Below are 23,831 nucleotides of genomic sequence, written 5' to 3'. Positions count from 1 at the left end.
ATTTTTCTCTGTATTTTCCTCCCCCTTAAGGCCTGCTCTTCAATCGCGCCATCCTGATGTCCGGCTCTGGCCTCGCTCCCTGGTCGCTGGTCAGCAATCCGGCCAAGTATGCGGCCATTGTGGCCCATCATGTCAATTGCGCCTCCGATCTTCCTCATGCCCACCTCATGAAGTGTCTGAGAGAGAAGACACTGGAGCAACTACTTAGCGTTCCCATTCGCCAGCCAGAGTTTGGTTTCGCCTTTGGTCCCAGCATCGATGGTGTGGTCATCGATGGCGGGGATTATGTGCCACCTGCTCCAGGGTCACCGGCTGCCCAAGCTCAGGCCCAGGCATCGACGGCGGCGGGTAATGGACTCGGCGGAGAGGCGGGAATTGCAGCAGCCGGAGGATGGGGAACGCCCGGACAACTAGAGAATATTGGTGAGTTATTAAGTCACTAAAGATACCCTTAAACATGGCAATTATCTAATAAGAAAGTTTATTTATTTAATAATTCAAATATTAATCTGTGTAAATAACAAACAAAAGCTTATTAAATCAAATTATTTTAAAGAAAATTTGCTAAATTCTTGCTCAAACTTTTCACAAAGCAAATAAATACTTTTGCTTTTTGACTCCATTAAAAAATATATTCAACAAGAACTCTTTAGCTTTAAATATTCAAAACATTTAAAACATTATTTTTGATTACTTTCGCTTATAAAAACGTGTCGAGAAAGTTAATTAAATTCATTAAAAATTATTTTTAGTGCATTTGGTTGCGTTTTTTGTTCACTTTGCCACGAAAATTTCTTTCATTTTCTTTGAATAATTAAAATAAATTATAATGCAATGTTTTCTCACTTCTCTCACTCCCCTCTCTTAAATTTCATCAACGCGACTCCAAATTGCTTCTGATGTCGACGATAATGATGTTGATGTTCATGATGATGATGATGATGATGATGGCGGGCACTTGTTACCTCACACACACCTGTCCACATGAACGAACACATGCGGCGGACTTTTTAATTAATGCAGTATTAATGAGAAAAACTGCCATTAACAAGTTGTCAAGGTAAGTTGGGCCAGGCGAGCAAATGCTTAATTATTTTTACCTTAACTCTCACGCCCCAAAAACATACACATATGTATGTTAAAAAGCATACACAAAAATATAGAACTATCGATTGTATTTTGCATTAAGTTAAGCTTTATACTTCTATGTACATAAACAAGCATTTTTGTTTAGACTTCTTTGTTTGAATTATTATTTTATTTTAATTTATGATTATTCCTCTTAAGAACAAGAAACTTATTAAATCCCTACGAATTTTTCCCTGTGCAGGATCTTATTCTGTAAGCACAGTATGGACCTTAATTAATCTAAAGTTTTCGACTTCTTTTGGCAAGTTTGTGCCTGCTTTGTTAGGTGTCAAAAGAGTTTTATCTTGACTTTTTGCCATGGCACGAACCCACTAACAGCCGCTGGTTTTAGCCAGCGATAAGATTTACCCTTCGGACCAGTAACAGATTTTCCCGCACACTTGCATAGAGTATAATTAATTTATGCACATTAGGCACGCAAATGTTGGGCTTCATTTCGTTACAAGCCCAACTCACAGTTGGCCATTGTGGCTCCTGTGAATTACAATGGGTGGATTGGTGGGCCACTTGATTTATGCACTTTGTGTTGAAGCCATTTTACAATGTTAATATATATTATTAACAGCTAATTAGCTGCGATTTCATAATTGATGTGAAGCCTTAGCGTTGAGCCCTCTCAACAAGGTTTAGGGATGGGAAAGTAAACAGGATTATCTAAATGAATTTTTAAATGTATATAGTATACAGAAAAGAAAAATAACAAAACACCCGTACTAAATATTAATCATTTTCTAAGTTAAATAATATTTAAAAAAGGTAAAATGATTATTTCACTTTATAATTAAAAAACTAGTACCCCACAAAACTCTACCATCACTAACCAACTGCAATTGAAGTCAAGCACTAAAGCGTACTGCAATTGAATTGATAATTAACCCAGAATTGCAATCCGAACCAATCAAACGCACAGTCAATAGTTAATGAGAACTCTTTTTGTGCTGTAAAATTGCAGCACTTTGATGTCCTGCCTTTGAGTTGCATTGTTGGTCTAACATGAATTTATCTTCGGTGCGCTTTGTAAACTGTCAATGCCCTGGGGGCTATTAGTCGGTCTCGCTCCCAAAGGAGTATAAATATTTCTTTGTGCACATTTAAAAGCAATTTTGTGCACTCACACACACACTCTGGGTTGTATGTCCAAAGGAATTCCATTAAACACATGATGCACAGAGAGCAAATAAAATTTACCAAATATATAAAACGCAAAACTTTCAACCAGCAGCATCTACTGGTATCTATCTCTATCTCAGACTCAGTGCGTAAGCAAATAGGGCAAAAATAAATCTAAAATTGCAAATGCTGCAACTTGATGCGATGGCCACCGGCTGAGAGATACTTTCTTCCTCGGCCAAGAGCTGCTTCCAAGTTTTATATCTACCAAGAGTGCGGTTAGCAGCAAGGGTCAGTTCAACTTGTTTAACAAATGGATGGAGCCAAAGTTTTTTGGGTCTTAAATTATTGTGGCAGAGCAGATAAATGTAAATTGACGCTTGAGGAATGCAATTTGTTGGTTACGAAATTTGGTAATTGCAAAAGAATAATTTATTTATACCAAAAAGGGGCACTTGTTTAATTTTCCCCTTATGCTGTGTAAAGTTAATCTGCATTTTTTGGGCAATCCCAATCACCCCTCAATCAACATTTCAGGTGGATTCAACTTATCGAAGGTGCCTCATCTTTGGCCAAAGAGAGACATTGACACCTCACACTTAAAACGGGGAAGAATATACACCAAAAGAAATAATGTGGGAAATGAATTTAGTCTTTAACAGGAAGTAATCGAAGTATTCAGAGAAGATTTTTAGCTAAAATAGAGTTCATGAAAACCTAAGTGGGTTTACAATAGGAATCTGTGTTTTGGGTTAACAATATTTCATTTAAGTATTTAAGTGCTACGATTACTTGTATTTATTCTTGCTTATTTTAATATGTTGTATATTTCTTTTATGATTAAACTAAAGTTAATGAATTACAAAAAGGGTTTACAAAAGGCTTCTATATTTAAGGTTACAAATTTTTAGTTTGGGAAATAAAATCCTACGATTACCTCTCTGAATTCTACTTATTTTGATATGATTTATACTTGATTATCATAAATATTTAATAAGTATAAATTGCCGCGTATTATCATCATTTTTTCGAGTGCTTTCCATTGACTCTGTGATTCCTCATTCACATTTTTGCAGATACGACTTGATGGCCGGCGTGACACGTGCGGAGGCATTTTTCAGCTTCAATTCGGGCGACGTGCAATATGGCATCGAGGCGGATCGACGGTCGAGAATTTTAAAGGCCTACGTACGCAACACGTACACGTTCCATTTGAACGAGATATTCGCAACGATTGTCAATGAGTATACGGATTGGGAGAGGCCCGTCCAGCATCCAATTAATATCCGGTGAGTAATTGCGTTTGTATGCGAGCCCCACGAACCCGAGACTCCACCTGCGGATGCGGATCCGTATCCGGAAAAGGGGAGAGGGGACTTTGGAGGAGTTGCAGAGTACGGGTTGTGTGTGCCAAATAAATATTTCGTTCTTAATTAAATGCGCAATGGCATGCTCCCGATCTCTGGCTCCGGTGCTCCATTCCCGAGCAGGTTTCAATTAAAGCGGCTTAAATGAATCTTGATTTCAATCTTATGGCAAATGAAATGCAAATTTTTGTCCATTCGCTGTGCTCCAGGCTGTCACTCTTCATAAATAATGCTCGGTTGCAATTTTGCTCCGTAAAACGGTTCGTATAAGTGATATGGAAATTGCTCGAATGCTAAAACCAATCTAATGTGTGATTTGCCATTGCTTTTCTCGATTTCCATCAATATTTATGTTAGCGATTGGGTCAAAGTGACACTGCCGCCGGCACTGCAGCATTCGTATCGAATGTATTGAAATTTTTGGCAAACAATTTATTACTGTTTGCATAATTTATACCAAATTACATTTCCATATTTCCAAAGAAATATCCCAAACAAATTGATTTCCCGAGTGCAACGCGTGGCGTATACTTAATATTTCCTTTCACAGCCTCATGCCACCGGAGTTGTGCGAACGTGCGTCAAGTTGCATGCAATGAAGCACGACAAACGTTTCACGCTCCACCTGCGACACGGGCCGACTTTTCCTGGAGAAAAGCCTTGATTGCAGGTGGGGAAAAGCAGGTGAAGGGAATAAAGTAAGGCAAAGTTTGCCAACTTTTCACAGAAATACAAAGCAGTTGCCAGATTAATCTAAACTATTGATAAATTGTAAATTAACATTTAAAGATCTTAGGTCTTTTAACTCCAAAGCTCTAAGCTCGCTTTACTTTAAACCTTTAATGGGACACAGCTGATCCCATTTTCCATGCAGCTCCTGCTACTGGATCCATCTTTGCTGCATTGAAAAGATATGTATGCAAATGCGCCAAATGGGTTTTATTCAAATTTTACGCTAGTGCATTTCGAATGCTAAACAAACTACAGGAAAAATAGATATATAAAAAAGCAGACAGACAGAAATAAAAGAAAAAAATGGCAAAATATTGCAGGATGAAACCCCTGAAATAGGCTTAGGCCAGCGCTGGGGACGCCACTTGGTAAACAGGTAAATACGAGCCACATCAACGAAAGTGGCAGCACTCAAAGTGGCTTGTTAGTTGCGCACTTGAACACAGCTCGATTGGCGAAGAGCATTGGCAAAATAGCCGGAAAATTGCAAGGGAACTGCAAGGGAGGCAAAAATATTGAAAAATTGTTATTTGATTTTAATGTTGTTCCTGTTTTTTCCCCCTATTTGCAGGGACGAAACACTGGAGGCACTGAGCGATGCTCAGGTTGTGGCACCGGCGGCACAAACAGTGGATTTGCATTCGGCAGATCATCGCAACTCGTATCTGTATGTGTTTGACTATCAGACACGTTTTGGCGATTATCCTCAGGTGGGTTTTTTTAAAGAATTTTTCATACATTTTACATAGATAGATATAGAAATTTATACAGTTTTTTAATAAATATTTGCAAATATTTATACTGAAATAAGAGAAGCAAAAAAGAATGATAAAAGTGGATTCTGATACTAATCTTGTACAATTATTTTAAAGCAATTTAATACATTGACTTCTAAACCTGTTTCTAAGGTAATTCTTGTCTTAATTCTTACCTTAGTAAATATAGATTTAAGGCTATTAATATGCAATACATGACGTAGAACCATTTTCTTACTAAAGGGCTAAGTTACCTATTGATGCTTTGATTTCTAAGAGTTAATTGAAACTGAAGTTATCTATTCTCCTTATCGACTTACTCCTTGACCTAAATTAATTAGCATTTCCGAGGCAACTCTCTATATGGGAGCCTTCGTCAAAACCCTCAATCCAAATATCTAAATTGAATAGCTGGCCAAGTTGTTAGCTCCATGCACTCCACTTGTAATGGCACACTGTGGGCAGAGTGAGGTTAACGCATTAATACATATATCAGGATCAGAGTTGAGGGGCTGATGTGTGCGTTAATTTAGTTTCTGGTTATCTGGCATTTTGCAGCGCCAGGGTTGCATTCACGGCGAGGACCTGCCCTATATCTTTGGTGCACCACTCGTTGGCGGTTTCAATCACTTTACGCGCAACTACACGAAAACCGAAATCAGTCTATCGGAAGTCGTGATGTTCTACTGGTCCAACTTTGTGCGAACCGGGTAAGTGGACTTGAGAGCCATATACACATCTATTAATTAATGAAATTAGTGAATTTTAAAAATATAAGACATGATTTTTAACACAGTGCATATGATTAATTTCGCTTTTCATTAAACTCGTACTATTAACATTTTGCAGCAATCCTAATGAGCAAATGGAGGCGGAACATGGCAGTCGCCAAGAGCGAAGTCGCTACAAGACCATCGAGTGGACAGCCTACGAGAGTGTACACAAGAAATACCTTAATTTCGGTGAGAATTGTACTTAAATAAACAAAATAATATAGATATTAAATTAAACTACAAAGGAAGCTAACTTCAAGAAGACAAAGTTTGTAAATCCTTGAATTTTGCGATTGGATATTGGGATCAAATGGAAAATCGATCATAAATAAGCATAATTTTAGTTAATTTAGAATATAGATATTAAATTAAACCACAAAGGAAGCTAACTTCTTGAAGCTGAAGTATATCCTTGAAGTTTGCGATTAGATATTGGGATCAAATGGAAAATCAACCATAACTCAGCTTAATTTCAGTTAATTTTAATGATAGTATATTCATGGGGTATCCCTTTTCTATAATATTTCTCCTCCAGATACCAAACCAAAACTAAAGAACCACTATCGAGCACATCGCCTCTCCTTCTGGCTGAACCTCATCCCGGATCTGCACAAGCCTGGTGGCGACAATGTGCCGGCTGCTCACCACCAGCTGCGGGATGATGACGATGAGGACAACAACATACCCAATGATGCCTCCGTGAAGCCACTCAATCCGCCTTACTCTTCACGGGCTGCCAATGCAGCGGCCATGGGAAATTTCACGATCTTCACCAACCAAGTTTTCTCCCTCCTAAACCTAAGTTCCCCCTCATCCTCGCTCCAGAGAAATGGCACTCGTTATGGTGGCGCCAAGATATATCCAGATGATATGATGGATGGCGATCATGGAGGAGGTGGTGGTGCCGCCAGTGCTTCGCAGGACAATGATGGCTTTGCGGCCTATTCCACTGCTCTAAGTGTGACCATAGCTATTGGATGTTCCCTGCTTATCCTGAATGTCCTCATCTTTGCGGGTGTGTACTATCAAAGGGACAAGACCCGACTGAGTGAGCCGCGACCACAGACCAAGCTGAAGAGGCAGGAGAACGGTCAGATGCCAAATAACATTTGCGGTGACCTGGAGACCCTGACCATTCATGCCAAGAGCGATCCAGCCACCATACTATCGCACCACCATGCCATGCAGCACCATCAACTTCCGCCACCGGAGTTCGCGGACATTCCCCACCGGGCACCACCGCCGCCGAAGCACATGAAGTCCCTGCAGGATCCCGGCGGCGGTGGGTCGGTAAGCGGTGCCGTGGGTGTTTCCGGTGTGGTCCAAATGCCACCGCCCCACGCACTGCAGGTAATGGGCAACCAGTGTGGCACATTGACAAAAAAGAGCTGCATGAAGCAGACCCAGCAGGCACAGGCCCAGCAGCATTCGCCCGCACAACAGCAGCAGCAGCAGCACAGCAGCAACATGTGGTTACCCACCAGCAGCATTTGCAGAATCATCATAATCAAAGCATGACCACTGTGCTGACCACGGCCGGTGGCCTGGTTGTGCCTACGCCGCCTACAGTGCCGGTTATTGTTGCCACCACAACGCAGCACCAGCAACACCAGCAGCAGCAGCAGCAGCAACAACAGCAGCAGCAGCAGCAGCAACAGCAGCAGCAACATCCGCTGATGGACGAGTTGCGTGTGTGACATTAATTGACCGTGCGTTTTAAATGCGACCTCTAAACGCACAGTGTCCTTAATGTCCCATCCCCGATCCTCTCAGCCCTAAATCCCCCTTTCCCATGCTGTTTCCATTTGTAGATGTGTAAGTGAGTGTAGGGAGCCAGAGCTGTGTCTATCCAATATACACAGAAGCTGCTCCATCTTCAAACTCTGTTGCTAGTTGGTTTTTCAAGAATTACCCTGTAAATAGTTAACTAAGTGTAGATTGTTGTCGAACTCATTATCAAGAAGAGTTAACTTAACTGAAACTAAGCAGGAAAACTGTACACTAAATATAGTTTTGCATTTTCTTATAATTATTTCTAAAATGCTCTAATATTTTGAAACAATTTCTGTATCTACTGCGTGGCAAATATTTTTCACTTTCACTTTGTTGCAAATAGTTATATTATTTATTTAATTTTACTGATTCTCTAAGACATACATTTTAATATTAGAAATTCCTCAGTTCAAATTCATTTTAGATTTCAAAAACTAATTAGGACCAATAAAAAATATATACACTTCCACGTTAAAAGACGTTTTCATCTCTCCCCCTCTGTTGGCATTAGGATAAAATTCATTCTAGTAGACAAGAAATAGGAAAAAAAAACTACAAGAATTATAAATGCGTAAAAAACAAAAATGAACATGAATGTTATTCTTCCAAAGACTGAATTATAATTGTGTATTGTGTGTAAATAAACTAGTGGCAGAATTAAAAGTAAAATATAATTAAATATATACTTGTACAACATAACTCCCATATAAATAATTTCCAAACGAATAAATACGGGATGAGAAAACAGTTTTTAGCCAAAGAACAAGTTAAATGAGAAATTGCAGCCGTAAAATCAAATCATGTACAGGTGAAAAAGGAGCTTTTCCTTTAAATTTTGGCAGGTTATTTGTAAAAAAAATAAAAATACAAACAAAAGTGTACAACTACCCCAGCAACACAATTGAAGCAACACATGAACTCAAACTAAAACGTAAACTAAACTTTGGTCAGACAGAAAAACAAGCGAGAGCAAAATTAAATTAAACTGTTAATTGTAAGCATGCAGCTACTTTGTTATGTAACTAAATAAATATTTATATAGCTATTAAAATTAAATGCATATACGTATAAGCCAGCATAAAAAAAGAAAGAAACAAAACAAAGCCGAGGTAAGCTCTTTATATAGCTATAAAAATTTCAAAGCGCAAGATACTTAGTTAAAAATTCCATTAGGAGTTAAGCGGGGCAATTGAAATGAGCAGTAACATCATAATTTTCCTCATTTCTGTATTCCGTACGTTTTTTGTTTTTTATTTTTTTTTTTTGTTTCGAATTACACAAATGCAAACAAACAGTTGCCCAAAATTGTAATTAAAATGGAAATGATATGCGGGAAAATAAAAACATAATAGGAAAATTAAGCAATGGAACTGCTCATTAAAGTGAAACAGCGCGAAAATTGCAAACAATTTAATGGCGCTTATGAAAAATACTTGTAAATTATATAAACACATTTAGCGGCAGTGAAACTATAATGAAAAACTGAAACAAATTACAACCGAATTGAAAATGTATAAGTCTATAGCTTCACACACACACACATCTAAAAATATAAATCTATGTATTAATGTACTGGTGTAAACTTAGCATAATTAGCAAATTAATAACACAAATATATATATATATATAAATAATATATAGAGTGCTGCATTACTGGCCCCCCAAAAAAAAGGATACAATTAAAACGAAAACTCATGAAACCCTATTGCGTTAGAACATGTGTGCGAAAGAAAGATTTAGCATTAACAAATTCGAACTAAATGGAATATAGTGAAAATCAGTAATAAACAAACAAATAAATGAGGGAAAATCACAAAAATTGATTTAAAGGTTTATATCAACAAAGGTGGTGTGAACAAAATTGAAAAAACCCTAAAGATAAAATGGAAATTTAAGTAATAATAAAGTTACAAAAATTATAAAAATTATATGGAGTAGTGGTTTTGTTTTGGGAGGGAGTTTTATTTATATTAATATATTTATAATATAATAAAGAGCTTTTATTCACTTTAAGACTTTTGTATTCATTCCACACATACATACATATTTACTCATACATGCTGAGATAGTTTCCGCCATCTTTATGCGAAACAAATATGGCGCTGGCACCCACACACACACATGGCCTCCATCCGCATCCGTTGTTAACCAAATATTCGCAGAGTTGCAGCAGCAGGAATAAAGGAAAATTCCGAGACAGAAGGGATATGTAGCTGAATGGGGGCAGACTGATGTATAATAATGCTTCCATTGATTCGAAAATAGAATGTGCAAAGGCAAAGCTTGCCGGAGATAAGTTTCTTTAGCGGAAAAAAAAATGAGATGGATAAGAAAAAGGGAATCCATTGAAAATAGATTTATTATGTAAATTTGCCAAAGCGTAAGTGAGTGTGGTATTACTCCGTCTGTATTTCTCTTTCTTTCCAATAAGATTAACAGCTTAATTTAAAAAATAGAATAATACCATTCGTTACACTTTAAATAAAAGGGAACTCTAGGATACGTCTATAAAATACTGTAAAGTGTATAAAGCATTGTGTTGTTTTTAGATAATATCTGTCTTAAAATCTATATTCTTTTTTTAATATTTTACCATACTTTTTCTCTGAAATGTAATTTAGATAGCATTTTCCCCTACCATATATGCCTGATGAAATAATTGAATCAAAACAATTTTAAGCCAGCTTTTCGCATTCGCTTTATCTCTTGCTCTGGCTTAACATTTAACTGATTTTTATTGGCAATGACGAAATCCAATTGAAAGTCACAAAACAATGGAGCGAAAAGGGAAACTCTTGGCATTTAATCCCCTCTGAAAAGTTTAAGTTTTCTATCGTATGTGTTATATTTTGTTCATTTAACTTAAAATCAAGGCGAAACCGGGTTTTTCCTTGTGCTGAGTTAAATTTATTAGCACAAGTCGAGCGAAATTAAATAATAAAAGTCTTCCAAGTGGCTCTCACACTCCGGTTTTCCCCTTCCTATATGTATGTGTGAGAGAAAATTATCACTTTTAATGCTGCCAAAAAGGTCACGAGTCAGGCGACGGGACGGGGCGGAGGTCAAAGGTTCACCCCCTTTGATGGGCGAGAGGCCAAAAGCAAATGGCTGGCAAACTGGAACTCCATCCCATGTCCTGGGAAAGTTGATAATTTATGTTGGGAAATCTGTTCGAAATTGCTTTATACGCTAATAAAAGTATTTCCAAAGGGGGCAACGAAAACAGCATAATTTAATGTGATTTAGATAGCCAAGGAAAGTGAAGGAAACACTAATCGTTGATATCTTAACCTATTTAGTAAACTAATAAGTATTTAGATATTTTAATTAAAAACCATGCTATATGTATTACTCTTCCTTAATTAGTTTTATTAAAATCTAGCATAGCGTGGGTAATAATTGTATGGCAAAATAATCCCATTTCAAACGAGTGTTGGATTCAAACTTAGCAGGAAAGAACTCTGATTGTAAACACTAATCCTGAGCTGACTGTAACAAGTTTTCCTGGGGATATATACTCTCTTCAAAATTATCTTCCTGATCTTTCAACTGACCAAATCCAGCTGAAACTTGTAGAGTTAAAACTTTGCCTTTTCCTATTTTATACCACATCAACGTTAATCCCAACCAAAATTGAGTTTCAAATGGGCGCCGAAAAAAAAATAACAAATTGCACAATTTGCAGAAAGTTCGTTACGGGATTTTTCCGTCAAATGCTGGAAAAGTTTAAACGAAAGTCGAATAAAAGTGTAAACGAAAAAAAATGTTATGTACATTATAACAGTTTTTCGATAAATAAACTTTATTTGGCTGGCAATTAGTTTGTATTATTTTCAGTTTGCTTTGCCATTTATACAGGTGTATTTTTTCACGTTTTAAATATTTATATACTGTCATTTTTTTTTGCAGACAGGTGAAAACAGCATTCGGTGCTCTACGCTTTTTGAATGCCATGAAAAGTTTTATTAGTTGTCTGACCAATATCTATTTCTTTCTGCTCTCTATTTCCTCATTTTTTTGTTTGCAACATTTTTTCTTGTACAAAAAACAGTAATTGCAAAGTTTATCCATTGTCTTTTTGTCATTGTTGAATAAAGAAAAACTTTCCGCTACCATTCATCCGGCAGATACACGCAAATCCAATTGGAAATAACTATATATAACGTTTCGCGGAAGGACTTTAAAACCCCCTTCCGGTTGTTGGTTAAAAAAAACGCTAATTAGTGAGGCAAAGATTCGCTCAATTGGCTTAGGCATTTGTTTGCATTCAACCTAATTGGATACATCTGAAGTGGTTTTTGTGCGGATAGAAACCATCATTCACCCGAGATACAAATCGCATTAACATCAAATAAAACCATAAAGTACTCTGGTTTTTGAAACTATTTCTCAAAAGTAAATATAAATGTTGGTTCCCAATTGTAATGATATTAAGTTTTTTAAAAAGACTTTGATTAGAACGAAATATGGCGCACATTAAAATGAAAATGGAAATACAAATTGGAGGTGCACTCTTCACAAAATAGCTTCGTTTTTTTTTCTACATCCTTTATCGCATTACGCATCTATGCGATCTCAATCTCCAAGTAACCTAGTTTTAGGATACACAAACATTCAGTTGTATGTATATATGAGAACCATAATCTATCCATTCAGCCAAATCAAATCGAATCACAAATGCACCAATGAGGGTAATGGAGGTTTCGGAGAGGAACGCCATCTGAAGAAGCTTACATTCGATGCAGGGCACAGGACACAGGACACAGGACACAGGACACAGGACACAGGACACAGGGACACACTGAAATATACGCAGGGAGGCAAAACGAAGACTAGGTCAGCACTCTATCTCTATCTATCTATCTATCTATATCACTAGCACTCCCCGGATTCCGCCTTTTCTGCCTCCTCCCCGTGGGTCACACCCGGTGCCTGTCAATGAGGACTTCAGCTACAGGGGGAAGAATGCGAAAGGCACCAAACTGCCCGACAAGTGTCGTATGTCGTCCTGTCTAATGTTAAGCTACTTTTCATGTATGCCCCTTGCATCCAAGCCCATCCTTTTAGTTGTGGCAACTTCGAACTTGCGCACGAACGCATAGAAGACAAAAACAACAAGGGAATTCATAGAATACGACTATGAGATACCCTGTTATAATGGAAAATTAAATTTAAGTATTTAATAAAAATGTGAGAGATTATGTCATCATAATAAAATCTTCCGCTGCGAATTAGTTCATATTACAAGGAATCTATAGACCGAGGTATATTAAAATTCATACCTAATATTATATTTGAATTTGGGATTCAGTTATTTTAATGTACATTCAAGCATCTTTTACATTTATGAGAAATGAATATACCTTCAATTTAGTAGGATTCAAGGATATCACGACAAACGCAAGACACATATAAAGAAGAAGGAGGAAGCCCAGTCTTCTTTTGAGGTCTCCTGAGCTTTCAACGCCCTTTAAGCATCGCAATTATTCATGTTTATGATGCGATGACATTGCCATCGTTTCACCTTTCCCTTCCTTCAAATCCTGCTCTCCCCCTTTACTTTATACTTTCTAATAAGCCAAGGATGACGGAAATCAGAGGAAAAAAGGGTTGGGAAAGCTAAGAATCTGCGTTCAGAGTGTTTTGCCAGTTGGGTCACGACCATGGCATCAAATTGGTTAAGATTGAAAAATTATAAATTATCGAATGGTAATCTTGGCTTGGCATGCTGAGTACCCGGAAATGTAGCCAAGTGTGGATGAAAGGATCTGTGTGTATAGGATGCTGATAAGCTCCTTTGGGGGGATCCTTATAGTTTCTAATTACTATTACGTACATGTTCCTAATTTATCCACACAGCCATGAAGGTATTGGGATTCACAGTGCTTTTAGGAACTGGAAATTCAAATCTTAAGTCAATTAATAATCTTAACTGTATAGATTCCAAGTTATTTTATTAGATTTATCAATGAATTTAAAATTAAACTAGAAGTATAATTTTTCCCATAACAAAGTTGTTTCTCATATTCTTGGAGATCCATAAAGGTCCATTTAGCATTTATTGAAAACGATTAAAAAGTCATCAATCAAATATCTACCTAATCATTTATTGACCTACAATTATGAACATTAGTGTATGACCGACTCAAGGCTACCGGTAAGTAGATGCCAAAAGGGTAATGTACATCCTAGATTTCAGCCTCACAACACCTCCCCCACCGCCCTAAGGCTAGTTCGATACCTAATCGTGTGTTCTGCATAAGATTATGAACACGAAATTAAACCGGTAACAAGAAACTTCAATTAGAGGCGAACATTTTGATTAGGAGGAATGGAGGCGGTGGGTGCAATGAACAAGTTTATCTAACCGAGTGCAGTTCAAGTTGAAATTGCTCGAAGCTTGACAACAATAAAACACAAAAAAAATTGCTTTTAGCCAAACGCAGCGTAACTTTGCTCAATCAATTTATTGAAGCAAGTTAAAAAAAAAAACGAAGTAGAAAGAAAAAAAAATGGCACGTTTAATGGAAAAAGTTTTTGGCGCCAAGGAAAATGCTGCTAATTTGATTGTCATTAGACGGCGAAGGCGAGAAACAAATTCATCCAACCTTCTTTGCGTCCATAATATCTGCACTTGGAATAAAAAAACAAAGTATCTATACACAGAGAGAATTGATTGATTTTTATAAGGAAAATGGTCTAAAAATAGAGATGAAAGTACAGGTAAAAAAGTACAAGGAGCTGGACCTATTTAAATTTAGGGATATATATATGATAATTTTATATTATAATTTCGAAAAAATATATTTCGGTAAGTTATAAGAATCTTTAGAATTTCTACGTATATTTCACTTAATTTAAAATATCATATTCCAAAGTGTTTGCTATTTATTGTCAACTTTTCACTTTACAAAATTATAATAAAATGATCTTGATTGCAATTCCAAGTGACCAATTTTAAGTAGTTGTGTTTTTTAAAGTGCTTGTGCGAATGTGTAGATGTTCTTTATGTAAGGTAATGCACATAATTGAATTTTTACACAACTAAAGAAGAGGCCTATTCGCCAAATGCCTTTGTTGCTAGAAAAAAGACGCGCAGCAAAAAACTGACGATGAAGATGGCACAAAATGCCTGGCGAAATTAAAGTGAAATTGAAAAAGTTTTATGAGCTTTTCCTTCATGCAGCGGGCCCCCGCAAAAAGAGAGCAGTCGGATGTTGGGGAAAAGAAAAGAAAAATATTACACAGCCACCGACGACGCGTAAAGAAGACAAAAGGCCAAAAACGTCAGGGAGTGAGTGAGTGAGGAGGGAAACGCTTTGCCACCGCTAAATTGCCTTCCTGCCCGAAGGCTCAGTGGGGCAGGGGCAGGATCATAACTTTGTGCAGCAGGTTGCTTAGGTAACAGTTTTATGTAGTTATCCCTCCGAGAACCAATAGCAGGACGATGTTGGGCCTACACATTCTCACACCGCTCGCAATTCTCCCCCCTCCTTCAGTAATTGCATAATAATTGCAGTGGAAGGCGGCAGAGGCACCCACAAGCAATCCACACTCTGACAGCTCTGAATCATCCAAAGGCGGCTGCCACGCCCGCTTAAACTAATTTTCCCATAGAATTACTTTAGATGAGTTTGGTAATTAATGGCAGCGGCAACGGTGAGCAAAGTCATTGCACACTGGAAGAAATGAAAGAGATGTTAGCTCTAAATTTTCGTATTAAAATTGGTTCTTTACAAAAATCAAGATGCTATCTTTTGACCTGCCTTCTAACTTTTAAAAGTTAATAACTATTTTTCAAGTGCATTGAGCAGCAAACCAGACAGAAAAGCGAATTAAAAATCTACATACATTCATAAAGGTTTCTAAGATAAATACAATTGACTCACTATTTAAAAAACCCACAACTATACAATTCATTTTTAAATTCTTCAAAAATATGCCTGCTTCATTCATTATTACTGATCCAGAATAATTATTTTTTAAATCACAACAGAAATACGAATCACTTGAAAGCAAAGACGGAGGCGGAAAGTTAACGAAGCTGAAAATGTTCAACCCATTGAAAGTCAAAGTCATTGCAAATTAATTGAAAAATCAAACAATTTTCATTTTCCTTTTGCTTGATTTTCGCAGAGAAAGGAAATGGCGGAGAACCCTCGAGGACTTGTCAGCTCCAAATGAAGTCCTTTGATAATAAAATCAATAAATAATAAGGAATATAATGAAGAGTCCAACTGAATGATTTTATTTATAATATTTGTTTTTCGTATATTCAAGGGAACTTTCATAACTCTCAATTGCATTTATTTAAATGCAATCAATCTTTATTTTTTTTGCTTATTACATTTTAATAATAGTTATAATATTAATATATAAAAAACGGTGTATATATGTGATTTATTTGGCTAACCAAAAAAGGTTGCTGCTGCAATAAAACAAATTTAAAGACACATTGTTTTTGGGGGAACCACAAACTGAACAAGCTTAGAGTGCAAAAATAAGTTTAAATAGGATTGTAAAACTTTATTAGGCAATCTCACTAACATCAACTCGGGCTTTAACTCCGACAAGGAAATAATCTTCAGTTATTCCGGTTGTGTGGAGACAGGACCACATGGCGTATGAGCAACTCCAGATGCAGATGCAGTTCGCATTCAAAGTTGCAGAGCTAAGAGTCTTAAGAAAACGCCACCAAGGACACTCGAACGTCCATTCAGCTGAGCTGTAGGAGGTCCTTGACAGTAGCTGCTGCTATTAGCACGTGGCCAGGGTCTGCCACACAGGGATTTCACACTTTGCGTTGGACATTGAATTCACATTTAAATCTGCAGATACTAAATGGATTGTAGTTCGGTGACAAAATACAATCCAGACAAGCAACATTTTGCAAACCTTACAAATTGACTCCACTGCCAGGCTTTTCTTGGAGCCACAGCATGAGATTAAATTGCAAAAGAAATTCCATGAGAATTTGTAAGAAAAACTACTTTGAAAATTGTGTGAACAAAAATATTTTACTATGCAGAAGAAACGGAAAGAGAACATAAATAGTGTGCATTGCTAAAATAAATCAGAAAAATATGTTTTCACACTTCGCTGGACAGAGAGCATTTTTCAATTATAATTTAAAGTTATTTTCGCCAAGGAATTATTAAATATTATTGTTGAAATAAGAGGAATTAAAAATTAAATTGTTTTGAACCTTGCAAGGTATTTTAGTAATAGATACATTTTGATTTTAATACATTAATTTCTTATACATATTTTTTAATATAATAAAGACTAGAGTTGAAAAGCTTTACAAGAAACTACAAGGGTATATAGACTTTGCTACTTTTTCCCCTCTTTTTATAACTTCAGTTTTCTATTGGTTTAAATAAGTAATTTAATTATTTTATTATCTTTTTGATATTTATATGATTTGTTGTCATCTAAAATCATAATTTATTGCATGAAACATCTTAGCTTACTGTAAATTCCAGACTAAGTCTGCTGATGCAATAAAATATGATTTAATTATGATTCTTATATTATTATCTAATCAGTTTGGAGTTTTTGGTTTTTGCAAGTCCAGGCAGTAATTCGACCTTACTTTTCAAAAATTAAGTAAAAAATCGAACGAATGCCTAAGCATACAAATACCTTGTAAATATTTAACGATTGCAATCACCGCTTTCTCTACGCAATTGTTTACCATTTAATTATGTATTTTATCTTAGTATTTCATTAGGTTTACGTTTGATTGCACAATTCGAATTAGATTCCGGTTGCCGATGCACCAAAATATTTACTTTGCAGTGTTTATTTAATGTTAATTTAATATAATCAATTATGTGGGTTTTACAAAAGCTGGTAAACTATAGTATGGTTTTTTTGTTTCGTTAGTAACGACTTTATTTGGTTTTTATATATTGCTTTGCAAATGCAAACAATGGAATTATTTGGCTGATTCAGCTGATAAACGGCATTATATATTTAAATTTATTATATGGAAATGAAGGATTATCCCCGCATCCGATTGGAAATTAAACTTTACCCTAAACCGATAATTACAAATTCATGATTTCCCTTTAGGATATGGCGTAAAATATTGTTTTAAAAATATTTAAGGGTCTTAATGCTCTTTCAGGTTTAAAATCTTACCTTATGGTTGAACAGGACACTAAGCTTAATGCGTTTTTCAATTAACAGAAAAAACATTGAATGAATCATTAAAGCAACAATTAATTTTCATTGACTCCCGGTATCCATTATTGCGGTTATATTCGCAGTTTCCAGTTCCCAATCGGGTCATAATCGAGAGCACCTCCCAACCGAATATGGCCGGAACCATAATGCCAATTGGTAGTATGATGTGGATGCAATTTGTGCATTGTTATGTAGCTGGGAATATCTGCTTCTGCATACACACTTTCCGCCTGCCAATTGTTATTATTTTTCTGTCAATTTTGGTGCATTTTACAGAAATGTTATAATCCCAATGCCCCCGCACACGAACACAATAAACATATCGATCGATCGCAGTTTTAATTAATGCAAAAGCAGAAGCAACCATTTTTAATGTGACATTTGAACATGTTTGCGGTGGCAATGGAAATTAAGAGGATTCCATTTAATTGCCCATGAGTGGGTGGATTCAGCTGAACTGGAGTATTGGATGCGTCACCGCTTAGTTGTCTTTAAGGATATCCATATGCGAAAGGCACAAAATTTTACGATACCATCCGCGGCAGTTTCACCAATTTATTTTTGTTCTTTTTTTGCATAAATTTTAATGGAACGCCTGACTAAATATTTATGCTACACACAACGCCCCATTGCACATTTTGGACTGAACTGAAAAGGGGGTTTATTTCATTGGCTGCGCTCTCCAGGCCCATTCTCTGTGGATGGCTTTTTGGTTATATTTATGAAATTGCCTGTTCGGACTATCAAGCGTTCACAAAAGGCAGAATGCGTTTTATATCGGTTCAAAGCGACTTTTAAATGAACTTTTAGGGGAAGCATCGCTTTGATTAAATTTTTATTCATCTAAAGAATGATTTATTTCGATTTTTTTTACAAAATGGATTCTATTGAAGCAGAGTTTGGATTTTCTATTTGCCAAATGCCGTGAAAAGCCTCTTAGCAAATATTTGACTTTTAGTTAATACCAAAAAATTTGAAAATCCGTGAGATTTTCTTTTGGGATACAACAAACATAAATCAAAATTAAAAAATCGAATACGAAAATTAGTAGTAGGGAAGGTATTAGTATCAAATTACACTAATGGAAAGCAATAAAATCAAGTAAAATATTTATAAAAATATTTTTGTAGAAGTAAATTATATAGAAACAAATTGAGAAATTGATTTATGTCTTAAACTAATAATTGAAATATATTCTCTATTCTTAAATGCGCAAATATTATTATTTTTCTAAACTAAAAGTAAAGGAACATATTAAATATGCTCAGCTTAATTTATACTACTCCTTCCTAAATAAAATGATAACTAAGTGAAATAAAAGTACCTTCAAAATAGGGGAAATAATGCCCTACCTTGCATATCTTTTACCCGAGAAATAATATGCCCAAGAATGATTTGGACTCCATTTGACCAGCAAATTCGCTGGCCAGTGCTTTCCCTATTTTATTCAGTTGGTTTGTTTGTCTTTACATATTTCAAGTTAATGCTATTAAATGGTAATATTCGCACGTTCCACGCATTTCGGGCCAAATGGGTCGTTGACCCAGGCACCGGTGAATTGGAGCATTGAGGAGCGGAAAATCTGGCAAAACAGGTGCATTTCCCCCTATTTGTGCGCATCCAGTTGTGCGAAAATGTGCCGTTAAAAATTTGTTTTGGCTTACATTATTTATGCCTTTTGTAAATCAGAACGAATGCCAGTTGGGGTGCCCATTCAGAAAAGGGGGATTCCCAGTACCGGAAAAGGTTGCAAAATGAAGTTGCTTAGCTGTTAATAGAACTAAACCACATTGGAGGTAATAATTTGTAAATTTTGTCTTAATTTTGGATGTAAAATTTAATCAAATTTACAGCAATTTCCTTGGTAAATCCACCACAAATTTTTTAAATAAAAACAATACAAATTTCATAAAGAATCTCGTTAAATTCCTATTCATCAGATGCCACTTTTGATGATAATACCACAAATCCCCTAATTCAATACCTGCAATATTGAGTTACCCTTCTGCGATCCGCCAAACAAATACAATTACTGCGATGAAATTGGAAATTACAAAACGATTGCAAATAGAACAACAACGGATAACTGTTGAATAATAAAGTGTATAAAATGAGAAATTCCCCACGACACGCAAACAATAAAATTGCTATAAACAACAAAACAAACATTTGGCAAACACAGCAGGAACCAACGACAACAAATACAAAAAAAAAATGTTATTAACACAAATAGAAAATAAACAAAAGGTTGAAGTGAGGGGAGGCGACATTTTTGGATTTCGTGTATTTGTTTTGTGTATATTTTTTTGTGTGTTTGTGTGTGTGTGTGTGACAACCGGGGCGAAAAATAAGCAACAAAAAAGAAATTTGCATAATGAGGCTATTATAATTTCAATTAAAATTTCTCTTTACCAGGATTTTTTCGGGCCTTTCTCCCCTATGGAAAAACCCGGTGCATGACTAACGACCACAGAACTACAACAAAAACTGAAAATGAGTTTAGACACACACACTCCGAGCCTCAGCCGTGGGCATAACCAAATCTACAACAAACACCAATCGCTTTAATTACATTATAAATTATGCAAACAAAGTGAATGTATAAAAAATAAAACTGTAGCCGAAATGTGTGTAGAAAGAGGGAATTTCCACGAATTGGGGTCGATCGTTGATAGTGAAAACATAATTTATGTTGAATCACATTTTGCCAATAAGGTTTCAGGCAATCCAGAGCTGTAAGCCTTGATTAATAATATCTATAAAAGCTAAAATAGTTGACTTCTCCTCTCTTTTTTGCACTAAAAGTAAAATTAACCTCTTGGTAATCCAATACTGAACACACAACTGTCTTAAGGATGTGTTTCAATATTTGAATTTGCAGTACAAGTACAAACCGCAACATTTGCATAACCTCTTTAGCTCTCTGTCACTCGCAACCGGAAATAGCAAGGAAAAAAAATAATATAAAAATAAAAATGGCCGCTGTACAGTTGGCTGCCATATTTCGAAGCCTGCCAGTGTCAATGCAGGCGAATGTCATAAATTTTGCATGCAGACGAAGGAGATGCAGGCCCGCCCCTGAACCCATTGCCTTCTCTGTGTGCACTATACACCCCCCACCCACCTACCAACCACCCACCACCCCTTAGTAGCAACTGCGCCGCATAAATTTCGTTCCAATAAATTTAAATTAGCCGAGCAGTACAGTTACACGAGACAGGGCCGCCAAGTCTGCTGCACACAGTATTTATGGCACCATTCCCGGGGCCAACTCCAATGGAAAGGGTTCGGGAGGAGTTGCAGTTGGAGTGAGAGGAGAGTGGAGAAGGATGTGAAGGTGTGACAATGTAATGAGTGCGGTTCTGTGGCCAGTGTTGCCACACCTAAGCACATTATGTTGTTGCTAATTAGAGTTGTCTTTGGACGGGAGAGCCACATTTGTATATTCTTGTACAGAAGTGCACAGGAAAAAAGGCACGGTAACATGTTATTTTCCTTAATTATTACCCACTGTAATAGGGCTTTAAATAATCAAATTCGTAATTCAATTAAAAGAGCGAAAAATACTAAACTTGGTATAATAAAACCTATGGTTTGGCCCTAAGATTCAGTTTTATCCTCTATACTGTCCGAAAATATAAATGAAAATGATTATTTCACATAATTCCTACCAATAATCAAATGAAATGGAAAAGCATAAAATTCCCAATTAGAATTTAAGCTGCTCTTATAAATACTGTCATTATGCATACGCCAAAAAGTAGGCAACATCTCGCGACCTGCGTGTCGGCCATGTTTGTGGTCAAGACCTCCATTACGACGTATTTTTCATTCCTTTTTTTTTCAAACACAAAATAAACACTTATTGAAGTTGTTTGAAACCAGATTAAGTAAAAATGTAAAAAAAAATAAGGTTATTTGTTCACCAAATCTGACAGTGAAATTTAGTAATACAACACACTTTTTCTTTTGGCTCAAACAAGGTGATTTTTTTATTTTTTACATTGAGTTCGTGATTTGTAATATGACAAATCACATCAAACTGTATTTTTCATTGTGAAATAGAAAAAGCAAATCATATTCCACTCTGGCAGTATTAAATATTTAGTACGATGTCGGGCAAGTAATTTCTCAGATTGCAAATGACTTTTGAATTCTTTGCTCACGTAAATTGTAAAATGAGAGAGCCCAGAGTGCGTCCTGTGACTTGTGACTTATCCTAAATGCAAATGGTTGGAGCCCCACCAGAGTCATCAATATAAAGCAGCCACAACCGCAGGCAACTAATGACAATCAGGACAACTAAGAGGAAATAGAGTTTACTACTGACATTTTAAATGCACTTAGATGTAATTTTATACATGTATATAGTTGTATTTATAATAATTAAAATTTGACCAAGGTAGTTTCTTATTTTTATGATACATAACCCTTCGTATTTGTTTAAAATTTATAGGAAAACTGATTTAATTAATTCTCTTAAACCTTAAATAGTTAATAAAATTGTCTTGCTAACTATATTACATCAAAACTATTCAAATCAAATGCTAAAATCATCTGGATTCAGTATTAAATACTCTTAGTCAGAGTATAATGAACTATAGAACATTTCGAAGAGTTCCCCTGCTGCTCCCTGCCAGCTGGCCAGCAAAATAGTCCCAAATGTCCAAGGAGCGAAGCCACCAACGCAGCAGTTTATCACAGTGAGGAAAGGACATAGCCCAGGCCAGTTCAGCCCGACTGCTGCCATCTCCTTCGCAGCTGCCGAATCAGCAGTGAAGGACAACGATGTCAGCAACAGCTGCAGCAGCAGGAGCAGGAACAAAGGCTGACCTACGCCGGCAGCGTCCATTCCATTCCATTTATAAACCACCAAAACGAGACGATGACGCCGACGACGAGCATTGACCAGGATGTGAGGGACCAGGACTGTGCAGAGGCTGGGAGTGCAAGAAAATGCCACAAAACTGTTTGGTTTCGGCTGCTTCGTCCTGCGCATCCGTTTCTTGCATTCCCCAGGACCACCCTAAACAGGAACAAGAAAAACAACGGACCCAGTCTTGACAGCTGACATCGTGGAGCAGAGAGAAAAGCCAGGGGGGCGGGCAGTGGACAGCGGAAGGAGCAGCCGAAAAATATTCAGTGCCCATTGTTGGTCCTGAATGCTAAGGATTCTGCATGGGACAGTTGAAAAGTAAAAGTTCGTCATTCAATCTATGCGTGTGCTTGAATTCAGCCACGCCTCTATGACAACTTTTGCCAGAGATGTTCAGTTTACATCTCAAAATGAATTCTCTTAAATTTTCTCTATTTCTATTTCCATTTGCAAGAAAGACATGGAAATGTTTAAGATGTATGAAATGTTGGATTTTAAAAGGTCGCATTCAAGACCTTTTAAAATCCAAATCCAAATCTTGAATGCGACCTTTTAAAATCCAATGTATCCAATGCCATTACATTGCCACTCGCTGGCATTTTGATTATACGTTTAAAACAATCTCTCAGTTGGCTTCACCTGACCCGCATTACTATAAATATGCATTCGTTTCAAGGATAGCCCTCAAGGACCGTGCTGCTGTCCTGACCTATTCCAAAGCCCTGGCAACGGGATCCGAAGCCAGCAAAGCGTGAAATTTCAATTTAACCCATTAATAAACCCAGCTGAAAATTTCCAGCGAATGCAATCAGAAGCAGCAAGAGAAAGACACAAAAATAGACAATAGTCAAAGGCGGGAGACCCTGTCCCCCCAAACCCCAAACTATTCAGATCCTCGTTTACATCCACCTTCCCATTCCGAAACCCATACCCAAGCACTTCCCCAGCCAGCTCTTTTGGTTAGTCATCTCTTGGAGCGGCAGCGGCCACAAAACAACTTTGGACTACATTTCACAAAAGCCATACCACACACACACAGGGAGACGGAGCCACGCCCACAATTTAGACAATTTCACACAACAGAAAGGGCTGGAAGGGGGGTGTA

At 36.8% G+C, this 23,831-nt stretch overlaps 1 protein-coding gene and 1 long non-coding RNA gene across 3 annotated transcripts in view; both read left to right on the top strand.

Annotated features, from left to right (window-relative positions):
• The window catches only part of Nlg3 (Neuroligin 3), a 74,677-nt gene extending 65,094 nt beyond the window's left edge, over positions 1-9,583 (top strand). Inside the window, 8 exon segments of the mRNA XM_020958015.2 lie at positions 31-423; positions 1,024-1,060; positions 3,336-3,548; positions 4,930-5,068; positions 5,672-5,823; positions 5,963-6,075; positions 6,422-7,339; positions 7,342-9,583. Of these exon segments, the coding sequence (XP_020813674.2) occupies positions 31-423; positions 1,024-1,060; positions 3,336-3,548; positions 4,930-5,068; positions 5,672-5,823; positions 5,963-6,075; positions 6,422-7,339; positions 7,342-7,583 (2,207 nt within the window). The 3' untranslated portion in view covers positions 7,584-9,583.
• A 4,962-nt stretch (positions 9,584-14,545) lies between these two features.
• LOC147643887 (uncharacterized) lies at positions 14,546-15,664 on the top strand. Of its 2 annotated transcripts, none has more exons than XR_015271412.1 (2): positions 14,546-14,669; positions 14,744-15,664. It is a non-coding gene; the product is annotated as an uncharacterized LOC147643887 (long non-coding RNA). The 2 variants fall into 2 exon arrangements; XR_015271413.1 differs by having other exon boundaries at positions 14,559-14,674.
• The last annotated feature ends 8,167 nt before the right edge of the window (positions 15,665-23,831 follow it).

The sequence above is a fragment of the Drosophila serrata genome, unplaced genomic scaffold, assembly GCF_035046125.1.
Source record: "Drosophila serrata isolate PLE 108 unplaced genomic scaffold, ASM3504612v1 contig_241, whole genome shotgun sequence".
Classification (NCBI taxonomy): domain Eukaryota; kingdom Metazoa; phylum Arthropoda; class Insecta; order Diptera; family Drosophilidae; genus Drosophila; species Drosophila serrata.
The sequence above is the reverse complement of the archived record's forward strand: the minus strand, read 5'-3'. Positions and strand labels throughout refer to the sequence as shown.